Source organism: Propithecus coquereli, unplaced genomic scaffold (genome assembly GCF_000956105.1).
Source record: "Propithecus coquereli isolate 6110/MARCELLA unplaced genomic scaffold, Pcoq_1.0 Scaffold14, whole genome shotgun sequence".
NCBI classification, from domain to species: Eukaryota; Metazoa; Chordata; class Mammalia; order Primates; family Indriidae; genus Propithecus; species Propithecus coquereli.
The window spans coordinates 9,106,031-9,126,027 of record NW_012138302.1 but is presented as its reverse complement, the minus strand read 5'-3'; the positions used below and the strand labels follow the sequence as shown (position 1 = coordinate 9,126,027).

The 19,997-nt window shown below is 40.8% G+C and overlaps 1 protein-coding gene across 4 annotated transcripts in view; it reads left to right on the top strand.

The window, feature by feature from the left end:
• Positions 1–19,997, top strand: part of FGGY (FGGY carbohydrate kinase domain containing) — a 394,984-nt gene that overhangs the window by 187,985 nt on the left and 187,002 nt on the right. For all 4 annotated transcript variants that reach the window (XM_012639482.1, XM_012639483.1, XM_012639484.1 and 1 more), the window contains exon 7: positions 3,742–3,870. In XM_012639482.1, the coding sequence (XP_012494936.1) occupies positions 3,742–3,870 (129 nt within the window). The remainder of the gene's footprint in view (positions 1–3,741; positions 3,871–19,997) is intronic.

Here is a 19,997-nt window from a genome sequence, read left to right as displayed (position 1 = left end):
AAAAGCCAAACAAGGATTATGTCAGGAAAAGTTGTCAAGGGACACTAATGCTTGCCTCTGCCAGCTCTGGTCCCCTCAGTGCACCTCTGGCTCATAAACATAAAGTGTGATATTGAAGGGGTGATTTCTCAGGAGTTCTCACCTATTTCTACCATCCTCTCTTATGCCAAGCTGTTTCCTTTTGATCTCTAGATAAACAAAGCTCCTTCCTGCTTGGGGCCCACATAGACTATTCTTGAAGACTGTGGTTCCAACTGAAAGATGGGATGTTTATCTTCGTGTATATTCATTTTCATTCCTAGACCACTGGATTGAGGAGAAGGCTGGCTCACTGCCCTAGGTTAGGTTTTCTGGAAGCAGCGGCTGAGACAGATTTGAGGGTACAAGATGCTTGTTTCATGCATAAAAGGAAGGAGGAGGAAGTAGGACTCGGTGGAGGAGAAGTTGAACTGTGATGCTGTCCTGCAACACCTTGGCCAACCCAGCAGAGTGCTCTGGACTGAGTGGTGCCCATCAGAACCCTTTGCCCCCACTTTGCTGAGTCACCAGGTGAAGGCTGCCCTGGGAAGGGTGTGGCCTTGGCAAGGTGGCCTCTGCAGCTGGGGCAGGCCCTGCAGGACTGGCAGCTGGAGGCTCACTCTGTCCTTTATGGGAGAATCTGGGCCATGGCGTCTCTGTCTCCACCATCCTCCCCATATCCAAGCAACCATTATGACCTGTTATTCTTGCTCCACAAAATCTCCACGTCTGCCTCTGTCCCTACATTTCAGTTACTAATACCTTAATGAAGGCCCTCACCTGTTCTCTCTTTGATGACTGAAATAGCTTCACAGCTGTTTTCCCCATCCCCAGTCTGTCCTCTCCTATAATGCTGCCCGAAGGCACTTAAAAAAAACACAGATCTAATCACCTTCCTCCCTGATTCCTGCTCCTTCAGTGGTTCGCAGTGGTCTTCATGGTTAAGTTCAAGCACCTGGGTGCACTGGGCCTGACTTCCCTCCAGCCTCCTCTGTCCCCCACCCCCACCCCAGTCCCTTTGCAGCCCCCTTTCCCTTTTTTCTTGTCTTTGCTTAAGATGCTTCCTCCACTGGGAAAGCTACCTGGTCCCACAGCGTATGATTATATCCTGGATCTCCTGCTTGCATGCCCAGGACACTCCGTGCCTCACCCAGGTCTGCAGCCTCATTCTCTGAGCCCAGAGGACACAGAAGCAGATTAAGCTGCTTTATCAGCTAAGGTTTCTTTCTAAATTACTACAGAGAAGACTTGGAGGAGTGCCCCACCCTGCTAATCCTCCTTCTGTCTGGAACCTTTTTTATGAAAATTACACCTTTTATGTTTGTGGAGATTGGGGATGAAGGTGAAATAGAGTTTCCATTTTGACCTTCCTATGAAAATTTAACCCTTTTAAAAAAAAATCTCATTTTAGTCAGCAACATTTGGAAATGGTCCCACTTTTTAAAATACATAGTACTTGTTCTAAAAATTATTCTCTTGATTCTTTCATTCAGAACACATTTTTAAACAATATCTGCTTCAAAAGGTAATGTAATGAATAAGAGCACAGGTTTTGGTATTGGAGTAGAATCCACAGCCTGTCTGCAGCTCCTAAGCTGTGTAACTGTGGGGAATATACTTGTTTCCTTTCAAAACCTCAGTTTTCTCATCTATCTGTAAAATGGGGACAGTATAGGCACTATTGTACTCTTCTTAGAGAGTTAGGATGAAAATGAAGTGAGAAAATGCATGATATGTCCTTAGCACAGTCCTGGCACAAAAGTGCGCAGCAAGTGGGAATCGTGTCTCTCCTATGCTGGATACTAGACATAGTGACATAATTAAGCTATTGTCCAGAGCCAAGCTGTCCAGAGCCTAGGGCACTGCTCTCTTCCAAGTATCTGCTACCCTGGCATTCAAAACAGACTAGAGCTTTTCCTGCTTTCTACCCCATGGTTTGTATATCTTAACTTTATCCTCCAGACCAACACTGTCCAATAGAAATACAATATGTAATTTTAAATTTTTCAGTAGCCATGTTAAAGTTAAAAAAGTAGGTGAAAATAATTTTAATATATCTTATTTAACTTAATATATCCAAACTATCATCTTAACATGTAATGGATATAAAAATTATTAAGGAGATATTTACATTTATTTTTCCATACTAAATCTTTGACATCTGGTGGGTATTTTCCACTTAGCACCTCTCAATTCAGACACTGGATTTTCATTGGAAATACCTGATTTAGATTTCCTAAATTAACATTGAAAAAGTATATTTGCACATCCAAGTTGTTCCAAACATACTTAAAAGTTTTTCAGCAACTGGGTTGAGTATCAGTTTTTAAATTGCAATTGAAATTCAATAAAATTAAATTAAATGAAAAATTTAGCCCCTGAGTTACTCCAACCATATTTCAAGTGCTCAGTCTGCATGTGGCTTAGTGGCTACCATATTGAACAGCGAAGCTCTAGAAGCCACTGCAGTGGTTTCAGTCTTCGTTTTCTTGGCTAATTTTTTTTTCATATTTAAATATAGATAGAAACTCGTTACTTAAAATGGATAAAAAATGGTGTTGTGGAGGTACTTGTTTCCATTTAGAGCAGGTTGGTTGAGCTGTTCACTCTCTGACTGCCCTCTCTCAACCTCCAACCTCACCTCTACCCACAGAGGTCCTGGAACACCTCTGCCCAGCCCTGGAGCTCAGGGAACAATTAACAAGTGGTGTTTTAGCACTGAGCAAATTGCTTACCATGCATTCAGAGTCCTAGAATCTTGGGGCCCAAAGGGATCTTAGCATATACATAGCTGAACCCCTATCTCCTCCCTACAGTGCAGAAATACTTATTAGAATTCCTTGGGGGGTGGGAGAGGGTTCAGACTCTTAAACATCTGGCAGCAGATGGGTCATTTCATTCTATTCTGACTTACGTGGTTCTCTGTGCCCTTATCTCATCTTCCTAACGAAGTTGGGGGCAAGGACTGCCTTTTACAGCCCCACAGCGCCCACACAAAGCAAGTCAGTCAATTCTTAACCGAAGGCCCGACTGATTGCAAAAATTCAAGGTCACTTGAAATATCAGGGTCACTGCATTGCACAACTCCAAAGAACATCATTTAAATTGTGTTCTATGGTTGTGCAAGTAGTAACCTTGTAAAGTTTGCAAGGTTTAGCCTGCACTGTCTTTTCTAGCTGAGGAAAACTTTTAACAAATTCTTTATTGGTACAAAATACTTCACCTCCTTATCTTCTGATAGCAACTATAGGAGTAAGTTTTCTTGACATCCTTAGGAATATGCACACATCGGGAAGTATGTGTGGATGTGTGAACATGTGCGTGTGTGTGTGTGTTTGTGTGTAAACTGTGCTGGTAGAGCTGCTGTGTTGGGAAGCCCATTTGGAATAGTTCAGGCATCTTAACCTGGTCTTCAAGAGGCTACTGTGTTTATATTCTTTTTAGAATTTCCCATTAAGAGAATCTTTCTCTGGTTTGAATGATGCCTCAGAGCTCCTGACTTTGTAAAGCAACCCAGAGAATGACCCATAGGTACCAAGCACGTACACCTAAGTTGCCAAATGAACAAAGGGACTCTTCATGGCTGCATGCTTTTTATCTTTGCCAAGTTGAGAAAATGCAGAGGAGGGAGGAGGGAGCAAAGAGGTTCTCTTAAGAAAACCCTCTGTTTGCTTTTGTGTTTTTCAAACTGATGGGTGTTTGTTTTTTCTCCTGTTTATCCAGGAAACCAAGTGCTGCCTCCTGGAGCTTCTCTCGGAAATGGGCTCACACCAGAGGCAGCAAAAGACCTTGGCCTTCCCACAGGGACTGCGGTGGCAGCCTCACTCATTGATGCCCATGCAGGAGGACTAGGTAATTTCTCACTCCATGCCTATGGCCCACATTGTGTTCAAATGGAGGGGTCCCCAGAACCTAACACACCCCTTTCCTGTTTTCAAAGCAAAGGTCAAGGACTGGTGTTTCAAGATATAATAATGAAAAGCCTTTTACAGTTAGGCATTTGGATAGAATTATAGAACTTTTCATCAAATATAGAATTTGTTTATAGTTTTATTGATTTCTCTCTATGTAATAATAGAAAAAAATTATTTGAATAAATATCTGGATGATTCTGTGTTTTATAGAAAATTTGAAAAAGATACATTAATTTCTAACTGGTGTACTTACCTATACTTTTTTCCTAATGGTATTCCAAAACTCTTGTAAGTTTAATGGATTTGTTTTCATAATATATTTGGCTATGTCCTATATCCACTTCTTTGATTGTGGTCTTGATTTCATCTGCATAACTCTCGAACCTGTCATTCGTGTATATTTATTCATCAAATACCCTTTGAGCACTTACCATGTCCAGGCATGGTGCTAGGGGGCAGCGAATTTCAAACAAAACAAAAGAAAACCAAAGTCTTTTCCCCAAATCTTAGTGGGAAAGTGTTTCACATAATGAAACAAAGAATTACAATAAAGTTTGGTAAATATCCTCTTCTCCATCCTTATTGCAGTTTTTAGTTTTATGGGGGGTTTTTGGTAGTTGTTTTGATTCTCAGTATCTCACTTCAACTATAGCCATGTTTTGTTTTTTTTTTTTCCTAGCCTTTCATTCTAACAATGCTTTGCTTTAAACTGTGGTTCATAATTCAAGTGGTCAATTTAGCAGGACATGACCGTTGAATTTTCAGAGTAGAATGGAATGGAATAGAATAGAACCTGGTAGAAAAGATCAGAATGCATCTCATGTCGTAAGGGTAAGCACTGCTCTGTGCAGCTGTGTTCCCATTTTATGTGCATGTACATGTGTATACTGCGCCTTGCTGACGATGAATTTTTTAACTGTGCATCATGATCAAAAACCTTAGAAGGATATTCTGGTTCCTACTTCATGCTACAGCCAGGAGTTATCTTTCAGATACTTCTATCACTCATTCCTCCAGCACCGTGTCCATGTGTTTACGCCTCCACGGCTTGGCAGATATGTCTCTGCCCAGAATGATTAGTCCTCTACTTCTCCAGCTGGCCAGCTTTTCCTCTAACCTGAGGATTCCATATCAGATGATTTCTCCTCTGCATAGCCTTCCATGGGACACTCAGACATATTCAGACATTCTCTAAATTGTTCTTCTTTCAGCAAACTATTTGGAGAAATTATCACATTGTGTTGTGATTTCTGATTTGTCTGTTTGTCTTTTCCACTAGACTGTGAACTCCCTGAGGGCAGGGACATTGTATTACTCATCTCATATCCCTCATGCCAAGCCCTGTGTCTGGTTCTTATAGGTGCTCAGTAAGTTTATTCATTTAATAATAAATAAAGTTGCTTTAAGGCAAGAATAAGGTGAAGTGGCCTTAACCTGTAGAGCGAAGGTTAATTTGTTTCCTTATTCACCAGAATATTAAGCAGTGTCTTCTGCATAGTACATCGACTTGCAGAAACAGGACAGCTCTCAGCAATCCGTGATGAACATGTCAGTCCTGTTCGTCTTTATGTCCACAGGATGTAACACAGTGCCTGAGAATTAGTAAACAACTGATAATATTTGTAGGTCGGTTGAATGGTATGTAATGTAGTTCTGATTACAGGAAAGGGTGTTTTTCTCTAAGCACCTTTCATTGTGAGCCATTTGTGCTTTTGATTAGAATGCAATAATTTTGGTTTTTAAGTACAAGTGCAGAGAGAGCTTGAGGTTTAGACAGACATGAAGTATTCTTATTCCCTAGCAATCCTGATGTTCCAGATCACATGTGAGGCCATGGAAACTTTCCCCATCGTGCTTTTTCAATTATCCCTGGGATGACAGTCTCAATCATCCACCCCCTCCCAGGTGGCATGCACTTGGCTGGGACCACCACATGCTGAAAGAAAGAGAGCTGCCCCTTGGGAAGCCATAGGCACTGGAGTTTCCTAAAGTTCCCTAAGAGATGTGCCAAAACACACCTTCTCACTTCTGACCAATACTGGCTGTACCCTACAGGAGGGGAGACTGACAGATGATCCCCACCTTTTTCCTAAAAGGAGATGCTCAGTGACAAAAATTTTACTCTTAGAAGCTTTGGCTTAGACCTTTTTTCGTTTTAAAATTCACATGCTCCCAAGAGAGTGCATTTTCCCATATTTTCCAAAAGTAAGTTTTTTAAGTGGAAAGATAGAATAAGGACCTTGGATTCCTTAAGGCCTGAGCTTAGGTGCCAGTAGTGGCCAGGAAGGGCACAGGAAGGGCTAGCTTCTCCTCTGACCTGAAGAACTGTATCAGATGCTTGCTTCTCTACAGAGCCTTCCTTGGAACATTCAGATATATTGAGAAATTCTCTAAATTGTTCTTCTTTCAACAAAGTGCATTTTGATTCTCAGTATCTCTCACTTTAGCTATAACCATGTATTTTTTCCTAGCCTTTCATTCTAACAATGTTTTGTTTTAAACTATGGTTGCTAATTCATGAGATCAATTATGTGCCCCCATCGCATTAGAAGAGCACAGGAAGAGGGTTCTCAGTGACTTTGGGACAGTAAAGACCTACTTAATAAAGGGGTTGGCGAAGTTTTATCCTTATTATATGCCTTCTTATGCCTCCTTCTTTCCCCTTCACCTTGCAGCCAATTCAGGATTAGGATGTGTAGGAAAGAGAGGAGGCCTGGGAGCAAACGTTCTTGCTCATTTCCCAACCTGCCTATGCCCCTATCAAGATGTGGAGGAGAACAGAAGTCTGAAAGTCGTGAAAAGGTTACCCACTGGTCCAAGCACATTCTCTAAAGACATACATCAAGTTCGTGCCCTCGTCAGGTATTGGTCTAGGCACTGGGGATTATCATCAGTGAATAAATCAGACAAAGTCCCACTCCTTTTGGAGAGAAAATTCTCATTGTTCTCCACTGGCCTGGCATGATTCTAGCTTGATAGTATTGATTTGGGACAGCTAATGCCCTGAGACATACTGTGATGCTGTGATAAGGGCACTCAACACAGAGTCTGAAGAGTGGATTTAAATTCCTATTCTCCTACAAATATGGGGCCTCACAGCACTCTCGTTTCCTCTTCTGCAGAAGAGACAGCAGTGCCTGCTCCCAGGACTCTTAGGAAAACTAATGATGTAAATAGTTAAAGCAACTGGTAGAGTATCTGGCACATAGGAGGCATCTCTCTTTGGTTTTCTTGTTCTGGAACCACAATGCCTGGCATGAAGTAGGAGCTCCATAAATGGAAGCTCTGAGAGTTACTACCCTGGTAGGCAGTGTCCGTCAGGAGAACTGTCTTCTTGTTGAATAGGCAGTTGGAGAAGAACCGAGGCTTCTGGACCCCCTCTGCCTTCACTGAATCTGCCCTAACTTTCCTCCTCCAGCTCTCTGTAACAGAATGCAGGACTCAGGCCTTTAAGATTCCATATGGGTTGAGGTCAGAAACAGCCTCAAGAATTCTGTGCTGAGAGATCCCTGAATGTCAAGGGAGAACCCAGCTTTAGAGTCAGAATTGGATGCTAGCCAGATGTATCGCAAACAAACCCTGATGACTGTGGTCACTTCAGGTGCTGACCTGGCCTGACTTGCCTCGGACCCCACATTCTGACCCGCAAGAGGGGTCCACACTCTGCTTTGGAGAAATACCTCTGGCCTCCCAGCCCCAGGAAAGCCTGAGAAGGGAGGATAAAGATCAAAGACACAAGTACAGCTCCACGCATGCTTCTTCAAGTTCTGGAAAAGAGGAGGAAGGACTTTGTGGGAATAAAAATCAATGATAAAAGAACATTTTGTTCTTAAGGTACTGGTTAGTAAGTTCTCCAGCAGACAGCCAGAAGATAGGAGTAGCTTTGTTTGCACTTTGTGGGGGTGGTTATGACCAGGGCTCCTGCTGCTGATATTTTTCTAGCTTGTAAAAAAAACATTAACTTTGTTCCAGGTCTGTTCTTGGCTCCGGCACCCCAACTATCCTGAAAGGCAATAACAAGTTGATTTCTGTCTCAGGCCCCTCTCCTCTCAGTTGCTCTTATCTGTCAGACGAACTCCTGACTATCCATCAAGTCTTCAATCCTGCGCCATATCCTCTGGGAGTCCTCCCCTGACTCCCCAAGCTGACTTAAGCACTCTTTTCCCTTTGTTCCCACTGTGTCTCGCACTTGCAGGTTTGTGTGTACAACACTGTCTCATCTACTGATTTGTAAACTCTTTTAAACTCTTTTAGCACCTTGTTGTTTCATCTTCATATCCTAGCAGCCTGCATAGTTCTTTGCAAATGGAAGACTCTTACCACATGCATATTTAGTGAATAAGTGAATGAATGAATGAATGGCATTCCCTCTGAGAGGGGTGAATATTACAACTGAGAGATATAGTAACCTGTCATACAGTAGGTATAGCTGGCTCAGTCCACTAGGAGCAAAAGTTTGTGTACTCCCTGAGCTACTCCTAGATGCCTGGAAATCTCTGTCCTTCTTGTTCCCGTCACATGAGCAGGTTTTGGCCAAGAGCAAACTTTGTGCCTAGGTTTAATATGACTCTTTGATTACTGATACTGGATGGATTCTTTGCCAGATGTCGAATTGGCTTAAATTACTCATCTAGGCCAGATGTTGAATTGGTTTAAATTGCTCATCTTAGTTGCAGAGTCAAGCCAAAATGAAGATTTTGAATGTCTTTTCCTTTTATAATGGCAGAAGAATTTATTTAGCCAGTCTTGCAAAAATGGTGTCTGGTTCATGCCCTCCTAGAACAAAGCATAGTTTATTCCAGTGAGCAATAAAACATGCCAATTTCTTGTCTCACCATTATCAATGTTCTAGAACAGAGAGTAGGTAGGCAACAATTTTAGATAACTTGATTATAGGGGAGTATTTATTTATAAGTAGTATATATACTAAATATATTAATAGCATGTTTGACCAAGAAATATACTTAATTAGCAATAATCTCTTGCATTTGTAAACTTTGTATTTATGAGCACATCTTTGTTCACTATAGAATTACTCTTCATAGCAACTTTGTAGTGAAGTTAGGAAAGAATGTGTACCCTCATTTTGCACATGGAACAACTGAGTCTCAAAGTGAGTGAGTTATAGACCCAAGAATAAATCTTTGTTATTGTATATTTATTCTCAAAGCAACTTTATACATGCTATTATTTTGTTCCATTTGTCAAATGAGACAATTGAGGCTCACCAGACTACCTAACTTTCCAAAAGTCACACTTAAGCAGTAGATGCGTGATTTAAACCCACACCACCTGATTGCATAGCACACACTTATCACTGTGTTATAAGGAGTGGCATTTCTATTAAAATGGGGTCTACTGTTCTCTCGAATTTGACCCTTAAAATTTCATGTGGGCAAGTAACAAATCTTAAAAAAGGAAAATCTTCGAAAAATATTTATGAATGACCCACTTTACTAGTTGATGGGGATATATGGTGAATATGAGAGAAATGTGAACTTGTGGAAATTTGTAGTCTAATAAAGACAAGTAAATAAATAATTACAGTTATTTGTGCCATATATGGACAGCTGTGGAAAAACATAAAATGGACTCAAAATTGAGACTTGAAGAATGATAAAAAGGATTCCTAGAGAAAGTGATATCCAGTTAATGTAATTGCAAAATTTCCCACCCTGTTATCACTTCTTGGCAAAGTGGAATTTATTTACTCAGTGTAACTTTTAAACTTAAATTAGGCTTTATTTCTACCAATGAAATAATATTATCAACATCATTAATAAGAACAAGTATTAGAACCACCACTATTGTTGGCACCACGGCTATTATAACCATTTCTTCCTTGCTTTCTATGTGCCACGTACTCTGCCTGATACTGCACTTACTCTACTCTTACTCCTCACAATAATCCTGCAAGGTAGAGGTTATTTCCCCATTCTGTATATGAAGGAATTGAAGGCAGAAAGAATAACATTCCACAATCATATAACTTGTGTCTCAGAAAGATTTGAACTTGAGTCTGACTCCAAAACTCACATTCTTTTTCTCTAGACAAGTGGTTCTCAAGCAGAGGTGATTTTAACCCCCAGTGACCGCAGAATGTTTTATCACATCTGGGGAAGGGGCAGTGGTACTGGCGTGTTGTAGGTAGAGGCCAGGGATGCCGCTAAACATGCTACAGTGCTCAGGCCAAGCCCCTATAACAAAGAATTATCCAGCCTCAATGGTCAATAGCACAGAAGCTTAGAAACACTGCTCTATCCCAAAACACCTCCAGTGACATTATTTCCCTTCATCAATTCAGTTTATTTCTGTAGAAGCCAAAAAGCAACCCAAAATAAGGGTTTTGCTAATATATTAGTACTTTGTCAAAATGTATTTGTGAAATTAACTCTTCTGTAAAAGTATTCATGAGACAAGAAAGTAGAAGTGGAGCCTGAGGAGTAGGCTGTGCAGAATGGTTCCTACCCCATCTGTCTTAGTGAGAGTCGAGCCTCATGGGACCTCTGATCCTTCTTTTGACACATCGTACATATTCTGCCTCCTTTCCTTTGCTACTCATCCGTCAGCACTCAGTTACTTCCACTGTAGAAATGTCTCCAAATTTAATCCCGCTTTTAGAAAAACATCAATCAGTCCCTACTCCATGTTTCTGAAACAACATACCTATTTCAGTTTTCCCACCAAATCATGCCCACCTTTGTATGCCCATCGTCCAGCACAGAGCCCACATAGTCAATCCCCAGTAAATCACTGAATTCATTAATAATTAATATAATAAATATGAGAGGATTTTGAAAAATCAGAAATGGGGTTTACTAAATCTAGATGAGGGAGCCTTTAAAAAATACAGATTCCTAGGCCCCCTCCCTGCTGAGGATTCTCAGTCTTAGTGTCTGGGGTGGGGCCTGGGAATCTGGTTCTAAGTGTAGAAGTTGTCTCCTGGTACCCACAGGAGACAGCCTGGGAGGACAGGTTGGCACTGAGGACTCGGGGGTCTGCAGCAGTAGGGATGTGCAGCTGCCAAGTAGGCAGAGCAGGCAAAGCAGAGCTGTGCTGCGCAGAGGCCAGGCCCAGGCTCCAGCCAAGAGCTGGGGGTAGGAGGGAGCTTATCCGCGAAGGGAGAGACGGGGGATCCAGAGGCAGGCGGTCCGAGAGAAATGAGGAGAGGGGATTAGAAACCCAGATACAGCAATCTGGAAGGAGAAAAGCTGTGCCAGTCCCTGAGCAGATAGAGCAAGGACAATTCCGGGAGTTCCTGGATGTGAATCAGAAGGTGGGAGGAGGAATTTGTTAATGCGATTGCAAGTTTATTGTTTTAAGTTGAGGTTTGGTTTAATGAGAAACCACCGCTGCCTGAGACCCCAGCAGCTGTGCTCCTGTGGCGGGGGCAGAGAAGGTACACGGGGGAGGGATAATTTCATGTTTCCTTTTCCCAGGCTCCAAGGCGTCTTTGGAGTGATGTTCTTCTCTGGACTGCGAAGGCCGGGCCTTAGCTGGGAGGCCAGGCTTTTACCCTATGGACAGAAAGCTGGGAGCAATCCAGGGCCCTGGGGCTACAGCCAGCTTCGCTGTCTCCCCCATTTTTAATTTTGTGCCACAGAATTCAGTATATACAGCTGGGAAGCTGCCATGAAATCAGAACATTTTGAGTTTGATACACACAATCCTGTTTGGATAATGAGTAATCATAGGCTTTAGAACTAAAAGGTTGTTCAAAGATTTTCTATACCAAATTCTTCAATTTGCAGATGAGAAAACTGAGATCTCGAAAAACGGTGAGTCATCAAAGGTTACCCCAGCAAATTACTGTCAGAGTTGAATTTATAATTCGTGCGTCCTAATTCATTGGCCAGGGCCCCTGTCCCCACTATGCTATGCCATCCCCAAATTAGAAAAAAGGAATGACCCCTGAATGTGTTATTACAGCCTGTATCACGGGTGACTATTAAATAGGTAAGTTAGTTTTCTTAAGCCACACATGGATATGTCTCTTTGTTTTATTGTCATAATCCACACTAAGTTTCAAAAAATCTCCCCCAAAGCTGGTAATAATAAAAACACCTGGTATTCAAGTTCCTTCCAAAGAGTTCAGAGCAGTTATTTTTATTTCACCAACCATTTATTGAACACCTACTCTGTGCCAATTTGCTAGGTACATTAATATTCACTATTGTCAGCTCACAACTGTGCTGTGAGCTACCATTATTTTCTGCATTTAACATACAAGGAAATCAAGGTTTAGTAACTTGGTCAAGATGACATTTTAATAAATGATGACATTGGGTTCTGGGCCCAACTCTTTCTGACTGCAGGGCCTATGAGCTTTCCTCTACTTACCCCAGCCAGTATATTTCTTTGTGTCTAGGTATGTCTGTGCCTTCAGTTACCTTTACTTATGTTAGCCTACACTTACACCAATGCGTATTTGTATCTATAACAGAAGATAGAGCTTCTATTTAACATTATTCTGGGTAGATATGTTTCTAGATGCATTTTAAAGGTGAGAAAGTTGAAGCCCAGAGTGGGAAAGTGACTTTAATAAAGGATATTTAAAGTAGCACAGGAGTCTGAGTTCCGTCAATCGTGGGGAATAAGGCCAGGCTTATTAGACCAGGGTAGGAAAGGGATAAATAGCCATTTTGAGCTGTATAGTAGAGAGATCAATAATATTGATGTTGATATTAATTTTGTTGAGTAGTTTTGTTAATTAATACTGATACTAATCTCATTTATGTAGTGACTTGCCATTTTCAAACCAGCACCCCAGGAGCAAGGAAGGTATTTTTACTTCCCTTTAATGATTGAGAAAACTGACACTTCACAAGGTAGAGGGATTTGCCTGAAGTTGCAGGACCATGAAAGGCTGGATCCGAGATGCAAGGCCCCTGTGTGCCCCTGCCATGTCTCCACGTCTGCTTTGGTGTGGCCTTTGCATCTAACAATGGAACAGTCTTGCCTTTGCATCTAACAATGGAACAAGTCCTGCCTGGGAAATGGAGCAGAGTGCCTTGATCCAACGTGAGTTCCTGGGCCCATATTCCCTGATTTCAAGCAAATCTCTGACCATCTCTTCAGCTCCAGAACCTTATCTGGTATTCAGAGGGAATTTTTAACCAGAAGGTTCTACTTATTCTCTCATGTATTCATTTATGGCTGAAAAAATGAACTGCTGTTTTCCTTTGCCAAACTTGGGAACAAAAACAAAAAACACACAGAATAACCCAGCTTCAGGTCCTGAAGCTGCCAACCACCTGTTAGGAGGACTTCCCACTCCAAGTTCAAAAGGTAGAAGACTGCCGGAAAAAGTGTTTGTTTGGGGGCCCAGAGTCTAAGATTGCACTTGCGTCACTGGCTGCAAGAGTAGGATCGGGTCCACTGTTTATCATGACACAGAAACTGAATGCATGGGGCTTCACATCCATATGCTATTTCTGAGCACTAATGTTTACTTTGGGCCTTGCACGTCAGCAGCTGATGGTGGGAAAATGCACATCTTTGAGTTATTGCCCTACAGCGGCAGCCTCACGTCTAAACTGCTGGCTGCTTCCTTATTATCTCTCCATAAATCTGGTTCATTTTCTTGTTTTCAATTTTCTCTTAACTGTGCATTCATTATAAGTCATTATAAAGGGCAAAGAGAAATAATTTTTAAATTTCTCCATACTAGGCATCTTGAGGACTGCCTCAGTACACTCTGTAGACAGTATAGATATGTGGAGAAACTAAAAAGGAAAATTTCCTGGAAAATAGAAAAATCAAAATTTCCAGTTATATCATTCAACAGCACCTCCCCCACCCCACCTTTTCATAACTCCAATCTTTATCCGTCCTCTGTACTACAACTCTGATGTAAGAAATTGGCTCTCTGAAGACAGTGAAAATTTAAAATGCAGCACATAGTTAAGAACACATAACTGATTCAAATCGTGGTTCCTCTGGCTGGCTGTGTGCCGCTGGGAAGTCACCTGACACTCCATGCCTCATTTTCCCCATCTGTGAAATGGAAATAATAGAACCTATCTCAAAATGTGCTTGTATCTGTAAAGAACTTAGAACAATGCCTGGCTATCTATGTCTATTTAACTATGATTAATGTATTTTTAATACATTTAAATTGTGAATAATAGCAGTGGGCAAGAGAAATTCAAAGGTTCTTTTCTTCATTTAACAAATAGATGATGTCTTCCTTCTGTATGTCAGGCATTGTTATAGGTCCGTTAGATATAAAGGTAAACAAAGCCAAGTTCCTACTTTCATAGAGCTTCTGTCCTCCTGGGAGAGTTCATAAACTCCCATATAAACATATATATGTATATGTGTATGTAGGTATATGTGTATTGCATGTATGCATAACTATGTTTATGTATCTGTATATGTGTGTACATGTATGGGTGTCTTCATATGCACGTATTATATATGCATGGATATGGTGTTTATGCACATGTATGCATTACATGTGTATTTGGGATATGTGTATGTATTTTCATGTATGCACATGCATCCATGCATTTATATGTGAATGCATGTGTACATGTATGTATACTGTGCATTTGCATATGTATACATACACCTGTGTATATGTGTGTTTATATTTTTGTGTGGACTTGTGTGTGTGTGTGATGTACATGTTTGTATTTGTGATTTGTCTGTTTATGTATATATGTGTATATATATATCTGTATATATATCTGTATCTGTACATATATACATATGTATATGTATATATCTGTTTATTTTTATATGTATGTGTACATATATGCATATATGTTTGCATGTCTCTGTTTATATATATGAGAGGACTTCAAATAGTTGGTGGAAAAATGGAATTAAAAGATAAAATAAAAAATATAAACTTTATCTCTCATAATAGAAGCTCCATCAAGGGCAAGACGCTTTTGTAGGCAATGATACCAGCCATTTAGTCCATCCCTAAACAACTGAGGGTCCTGGGAATTTAACCATGTCAATAAACTCTTTTTTATATTATTAACTGAAGAAAAATGGGGGCCCTTTACAGATTTTTTTAAGATCTCCAGAGCTTCTCAGCGGCTAGATGTCAGCAAAGTTCAGTCCAGAATGGTGACATTTGAGGAAACATACCTTAATGAAGTGAGGAAACATCTCGTTGTATAAGAAGCAAGGCAGAGGTTAATCCAATCAGAAAATACATGTTGGGCCGGTACTTTGTCTCAGATGTGTGCTGGGCGCTGGGGATACCAGGATGAAGATGACCCAGTCCCTTCTCCAGAGTTGCTTGGTGGCTAGTGGAGAAGGGGAACCTGTATTCAGAAAAAGCCCAGGACATTCTGCATCTCGCTTTTGTAAGAGCTGAGGAAAGTGTTTCAAGAGCACAGGGCACAGCCAGCTCTGCCAGGACAAGTTAGGAAAGCATCACCTAGGAGATGAAAACTCAGGTAAGTATTTCAAGAAGCAGGAATAGAACGTGCAAAAGTCCGGAGGTGTGAAAAGGCCTGGTTAAATCAAGGAGCATTTCAGTGTGGCAAACTCGCCTCCCGAGTGTGTGAGCAGTGTGAGATAGCTGGGAAGACAGCCTGTGTAGCATAGTCTGGCTCGGGAGTCGGACTGCCTGGGTTGAAATCCCAGCTCCGCCACTTATCACCAAGTTATTTCTCTGCTCTGTGCCTCAGATTTCCTCTCTATGAATGGGGATGAGACTATGCCCCCTAGGGTTATTGTATGGATGCCTTCTCCTGACACTTTGAGAGCACTCAACAAGTGTTTGCTACTCCAAGTTGGAAGCTCAAATGTAAAAGACCTTGAATTCTGAGCCAAAGTGGTTGGATGCTAAAATTAATTTGAATCAACCCTATCTATTCAAATAGCTTCCTCAGCACTGATTTTGATGTGAAATGTATGTGGAATGTTCTACATCAAGTGTGTGCCTTTGAAAGTGCAGCTATGATTTTTAATACTAATGGACGAAACTCCAAAGAAATAGAGTTGTAAAAAAGATACCATCTCATTTTAAGCTTAGAACAAAAGTTTACTTAAAGTAGAATTAAGCACGTACTAATTTTGCCAGGCTATGGGGAGAATTCAGAAGTTACCCAGTCCCTGGCAGTGCTTAGCGCTTTGCCTTTGCAACAGCAGCTGCCGAGCATGCGGAACTGTGGCCGGATGGGGAGCTGTGTGTTGCCCCTTCTCTGCAGCCTGTATTTCACATTACTGTTCTCATCCACCAGGCCTGAGGGCGGGCAGTGCTGATTTTCCCTGTCTCATACCCACTCCCATCTCCGCCACTGCCACTGTCTCCCATTGTCTGTTGTGAGAGGAATTTTATCTTTTCTCCTTTCTCTTCACCCTGTTATCTCTTCTCCAGTCTTCAAATCCAAGCAGAAAATGCACAAAGTTTGCTTGTTGTCTCCACTGTAGTCTGAACTGGTGAATATTCTTCCAGAGCCCTGTGGGATTCCATGCCCATACTTCTACATGTTCCCATCTTCATTTTGTTGGTGATAATGACAGATTATCCCATATAACTTCACTCTGTTCCTATTTTAGTTAGAAATTGCTATTTATCAGAGACAGGGAATGGAAAATATACCAAGGAGCAACAGGAGAAAATAGGTTGTTCAGATTACTTCCAGTCATCCATAGGAAAGTGAATTCATAGTAAAGGTAACCAAAAATAAAAGTATTTCTATTTAAACTTAGAATGACTTATAGTTTTTTTAAGGAAAAAAAATCTGATTTCTATCCTTACTTACTTTTTGTAGTGGTTTTCAAACTAGAGTATGCATAGTCACCCAAGGAACTAGTTAGAATGCACATTACCAGGTCCCCACCACCCCCCACCACAGATTCTGACTGGTGGGTTTAACTGGCACCTAAATATCTGCACTGTACCTAACGCCCACAGGAGCCTAATGGACTTCCCCAGTGGTACCTTAAAAACATAGCGAGAGGGCGGCCTAAATCAAGTTCATCACAGTCAAAAGTTGTCTGTATACAATCCAAAAAGGGTAAAGTTGAATCCTGGCTAATTGAAAGACTGCTTTCTTAAATTTTTGTTTCAAAAGCATCTCAATAAAGAGATTTTCCAATCTGTTACACTTACCATGAGCTGGGCACTACCTAAGTGTTTATCTGGACAGCACTTAATGTGGGTGACAAGCTTTATGGCTGTGCACATTCTCACCACCCCTTTTAAAGACAGGAAGGAGACTCACTTAGACTCAGGCAGCTAGTGTGGTGGAATAGAAAGTACTTGGTCTGTCTGACCCCAGCTCTCTCCCTCTTACCATTATATAGCTTCACACAAGCCACTGTTAACAAAATTAACTGTAGATGATTTTTTTTAAATGTTCTAAACCCAAAAGACATGCATTTGCATCAAATGCTCAGGTCTAGGGAAAGCTAAAGCTATTAATATTTCTGTTTAAAGAAAATGTGTTAGACTGTTGATCTATATTGCTGCAGGTTCCTGGGCTGAATTTAGCCTAGAGAGTTAAAAGTGTACAGCCTTGTGACTCCCCACTGTGAAACCTTGAGTGGGGAATCTCCGACTAGTATCAGTAATACGAGTGAAAACTTCACATGCCTTCTCTAGCTAGACCTCTCACAGCTGAAAGTTGTAAAGAAAAATCCACACAATTGGATTTCGTGAGATATATTAAGTACACCTGAATAATATGGCTCTTCAAAAGAATTCATATGCTGTCTGCTTTACTGTGGTGTAACATTACTGCCTGCCCTAATGCATGCGGCCTAATAATTCTTTCCTTTTGTGCATATCTCTCTCATTACGTGTAACACACAGACAACATTTAAACACCTAAATAGATGATTGCATTACTGTCTCCCCCACTTTCTAAGTGCGCTTTTTGTGGGTGATAGAATTTGGTCATGTTCATCTGTGTAGCTTTGGGCTCCAGCTCTCAACTCAATAAATGAATGAATATATGCATGAATGAATGGGTTGTCATAAACAACATGCTAAGCACTAGATTAATTACTATGGCAAACACAGTTATACAAAAAAACAGAGGCATGTGGACTAAGTTCTATAGAAATTTTTAAAAAGGATAAGTCACTTTTAGTTGAAACAGTAAAGCAAAGATAAGACGAAGATACTAATATTCATTGAGGGACCTCAGTGTGACAGGAATGTGCTGGAGAGTCTTCATGTATAATCTTCAAGTCCACTCCAGCAGCTTGCTCAAGGTCGCATAACTGGTATGACAACCCCCAGATGCCAGCTCCCATGGTCCTTCAGGGCAGTGGGAAGGGGGTAGCCTTGGAACAGAATCTGGGATAATAGATGTGTTCTCCCCTGGAAGTGAGGAAATGTAGAGTGTCCTGGATGGAGAGAATAACACAAGTGATGGCACTGAAATGAGGTTGGAAAATGGTAAGCATTTCAATTTGGCTGAAACCTGTGATATCTATAAGGAATTCTTGAAATGTGAGGCTATAAAGATCAAATAGGTGGAGACAGATTGGGAGTCCTTGAGTACCATGTTAAAAAGTTTGTGCTTCCTCTCTCTCACTCCAGGTATTGGAAAGCCGTTGAAGGTGGTCTTAAGCAAGATACTCATTCCAAGAAGGGCTTTAATATTAGGTCATTAAATCTGAAATGTCTGATTCCAAATCAAAAGTGTAGTTTATTATATCTCAAACAAGAAGCAGTACAATTAAAGTATGTGCCTAAACTATCAACACAGTTTGGTCATCTTAACAGTAGCTTGTTTATTCTGCCAGCAGCGAAGAAGACTGGAGAGTGAGTGGTGATGAAATCATGAAAGGCATTTTCCACAGCTTGTTGAGAATTGAATAATTTTCCTTGCAAGAAGAGGTCCAAAACCTGGAAGGAATGGTAGTCAGTTGGTGCAAGGTCTGGTGAATATAGTGGATGACAGAGAGTTTCCAAGTCCAACCTCTGTAGTTTGAGCAGCATTGTTTGTGCAACATGTGGTTGAGCATTGTCTTGCTTGAGGATTGCCGTCTCTGTTGTCCAATCTTGGCTGCTTAATCACAAGCATCCTCATCATTTTGTCCAATTGGTTGCAGGATACATCCGCTGTAATGGATTGACTCAGTTTCATGAAGCTGTAGTGTATAATACCGGTGCTGGAACACCAAACAGACACCATTAGCTTTTTTTTGATGAATATTCAGTTTGGGACTGTGTTTTGACACTTCATCTTTATGCAACCATTGTGCCAAATGCTTGCGATTGTCAAAAACAGTCTATTTTTCATCACACGTAAAAATACAATGTAAAAACGGTTCGTCTTTATGTCACGACAACAAAGAAAGACAAGCTTCGAGGCCATTTCTCTTTTGACGCTCATTTAATTCTGTGGTACCCATCTATCCAGCTTCTTTACCTTGCCCGTTTGTTTCCAATGGTCCAATACTGTTGGAATAGTAATGTCAAACCTTGCTGCTAATTCATGCATAGGTTGAGATGGATTCGTTTCCACTATAGCTTTCAGCTCATCATTATCCACTTTAGTCTCAGGTCGCCCACATGGCTCATTTTTAAGATTAAAATCACCAGGCAGAACTTCTCAAACCATCGATCTACTGCACATTCATTAGCCACATCCTTCCCAAGCACTTGGTTGATATTTTGAGCTGTTTGTGCTACATTGGTTCCATGACAGAACTCATATTCAAAAATAACATGAATTTTTGACTTATCCGTGGTTTCACAAAAATTGCTCTAAAAAAAATTTTGACAGATAATCACAAGCCAAACCATGCGTTTGAAAGACTGAGGATGTATCTTTACAATAAAAATAAAACAAGAAGCTTCAAAGCGATGTCAGAGATATCAACTGTCAAATTCAGTATTTAAGGAAATTGTACATTTCATACTTAATAATGTAATAATAAGGCATATATATAGAAGCTACATTTGAAGAGATAATGACCAACAGTTTTCCAAAACTGGTAAAAGAACTCAAGTGAAAAATTAATGCAATTTCATATTAAAAAAAGGATGCAAGAGAAAAAATATGATTATGTTAATAGTTGTTTAAAAAGGGCCTTTGATGAAATTCAACACATATCCATGATTTTTGAAAAAATCTTGAC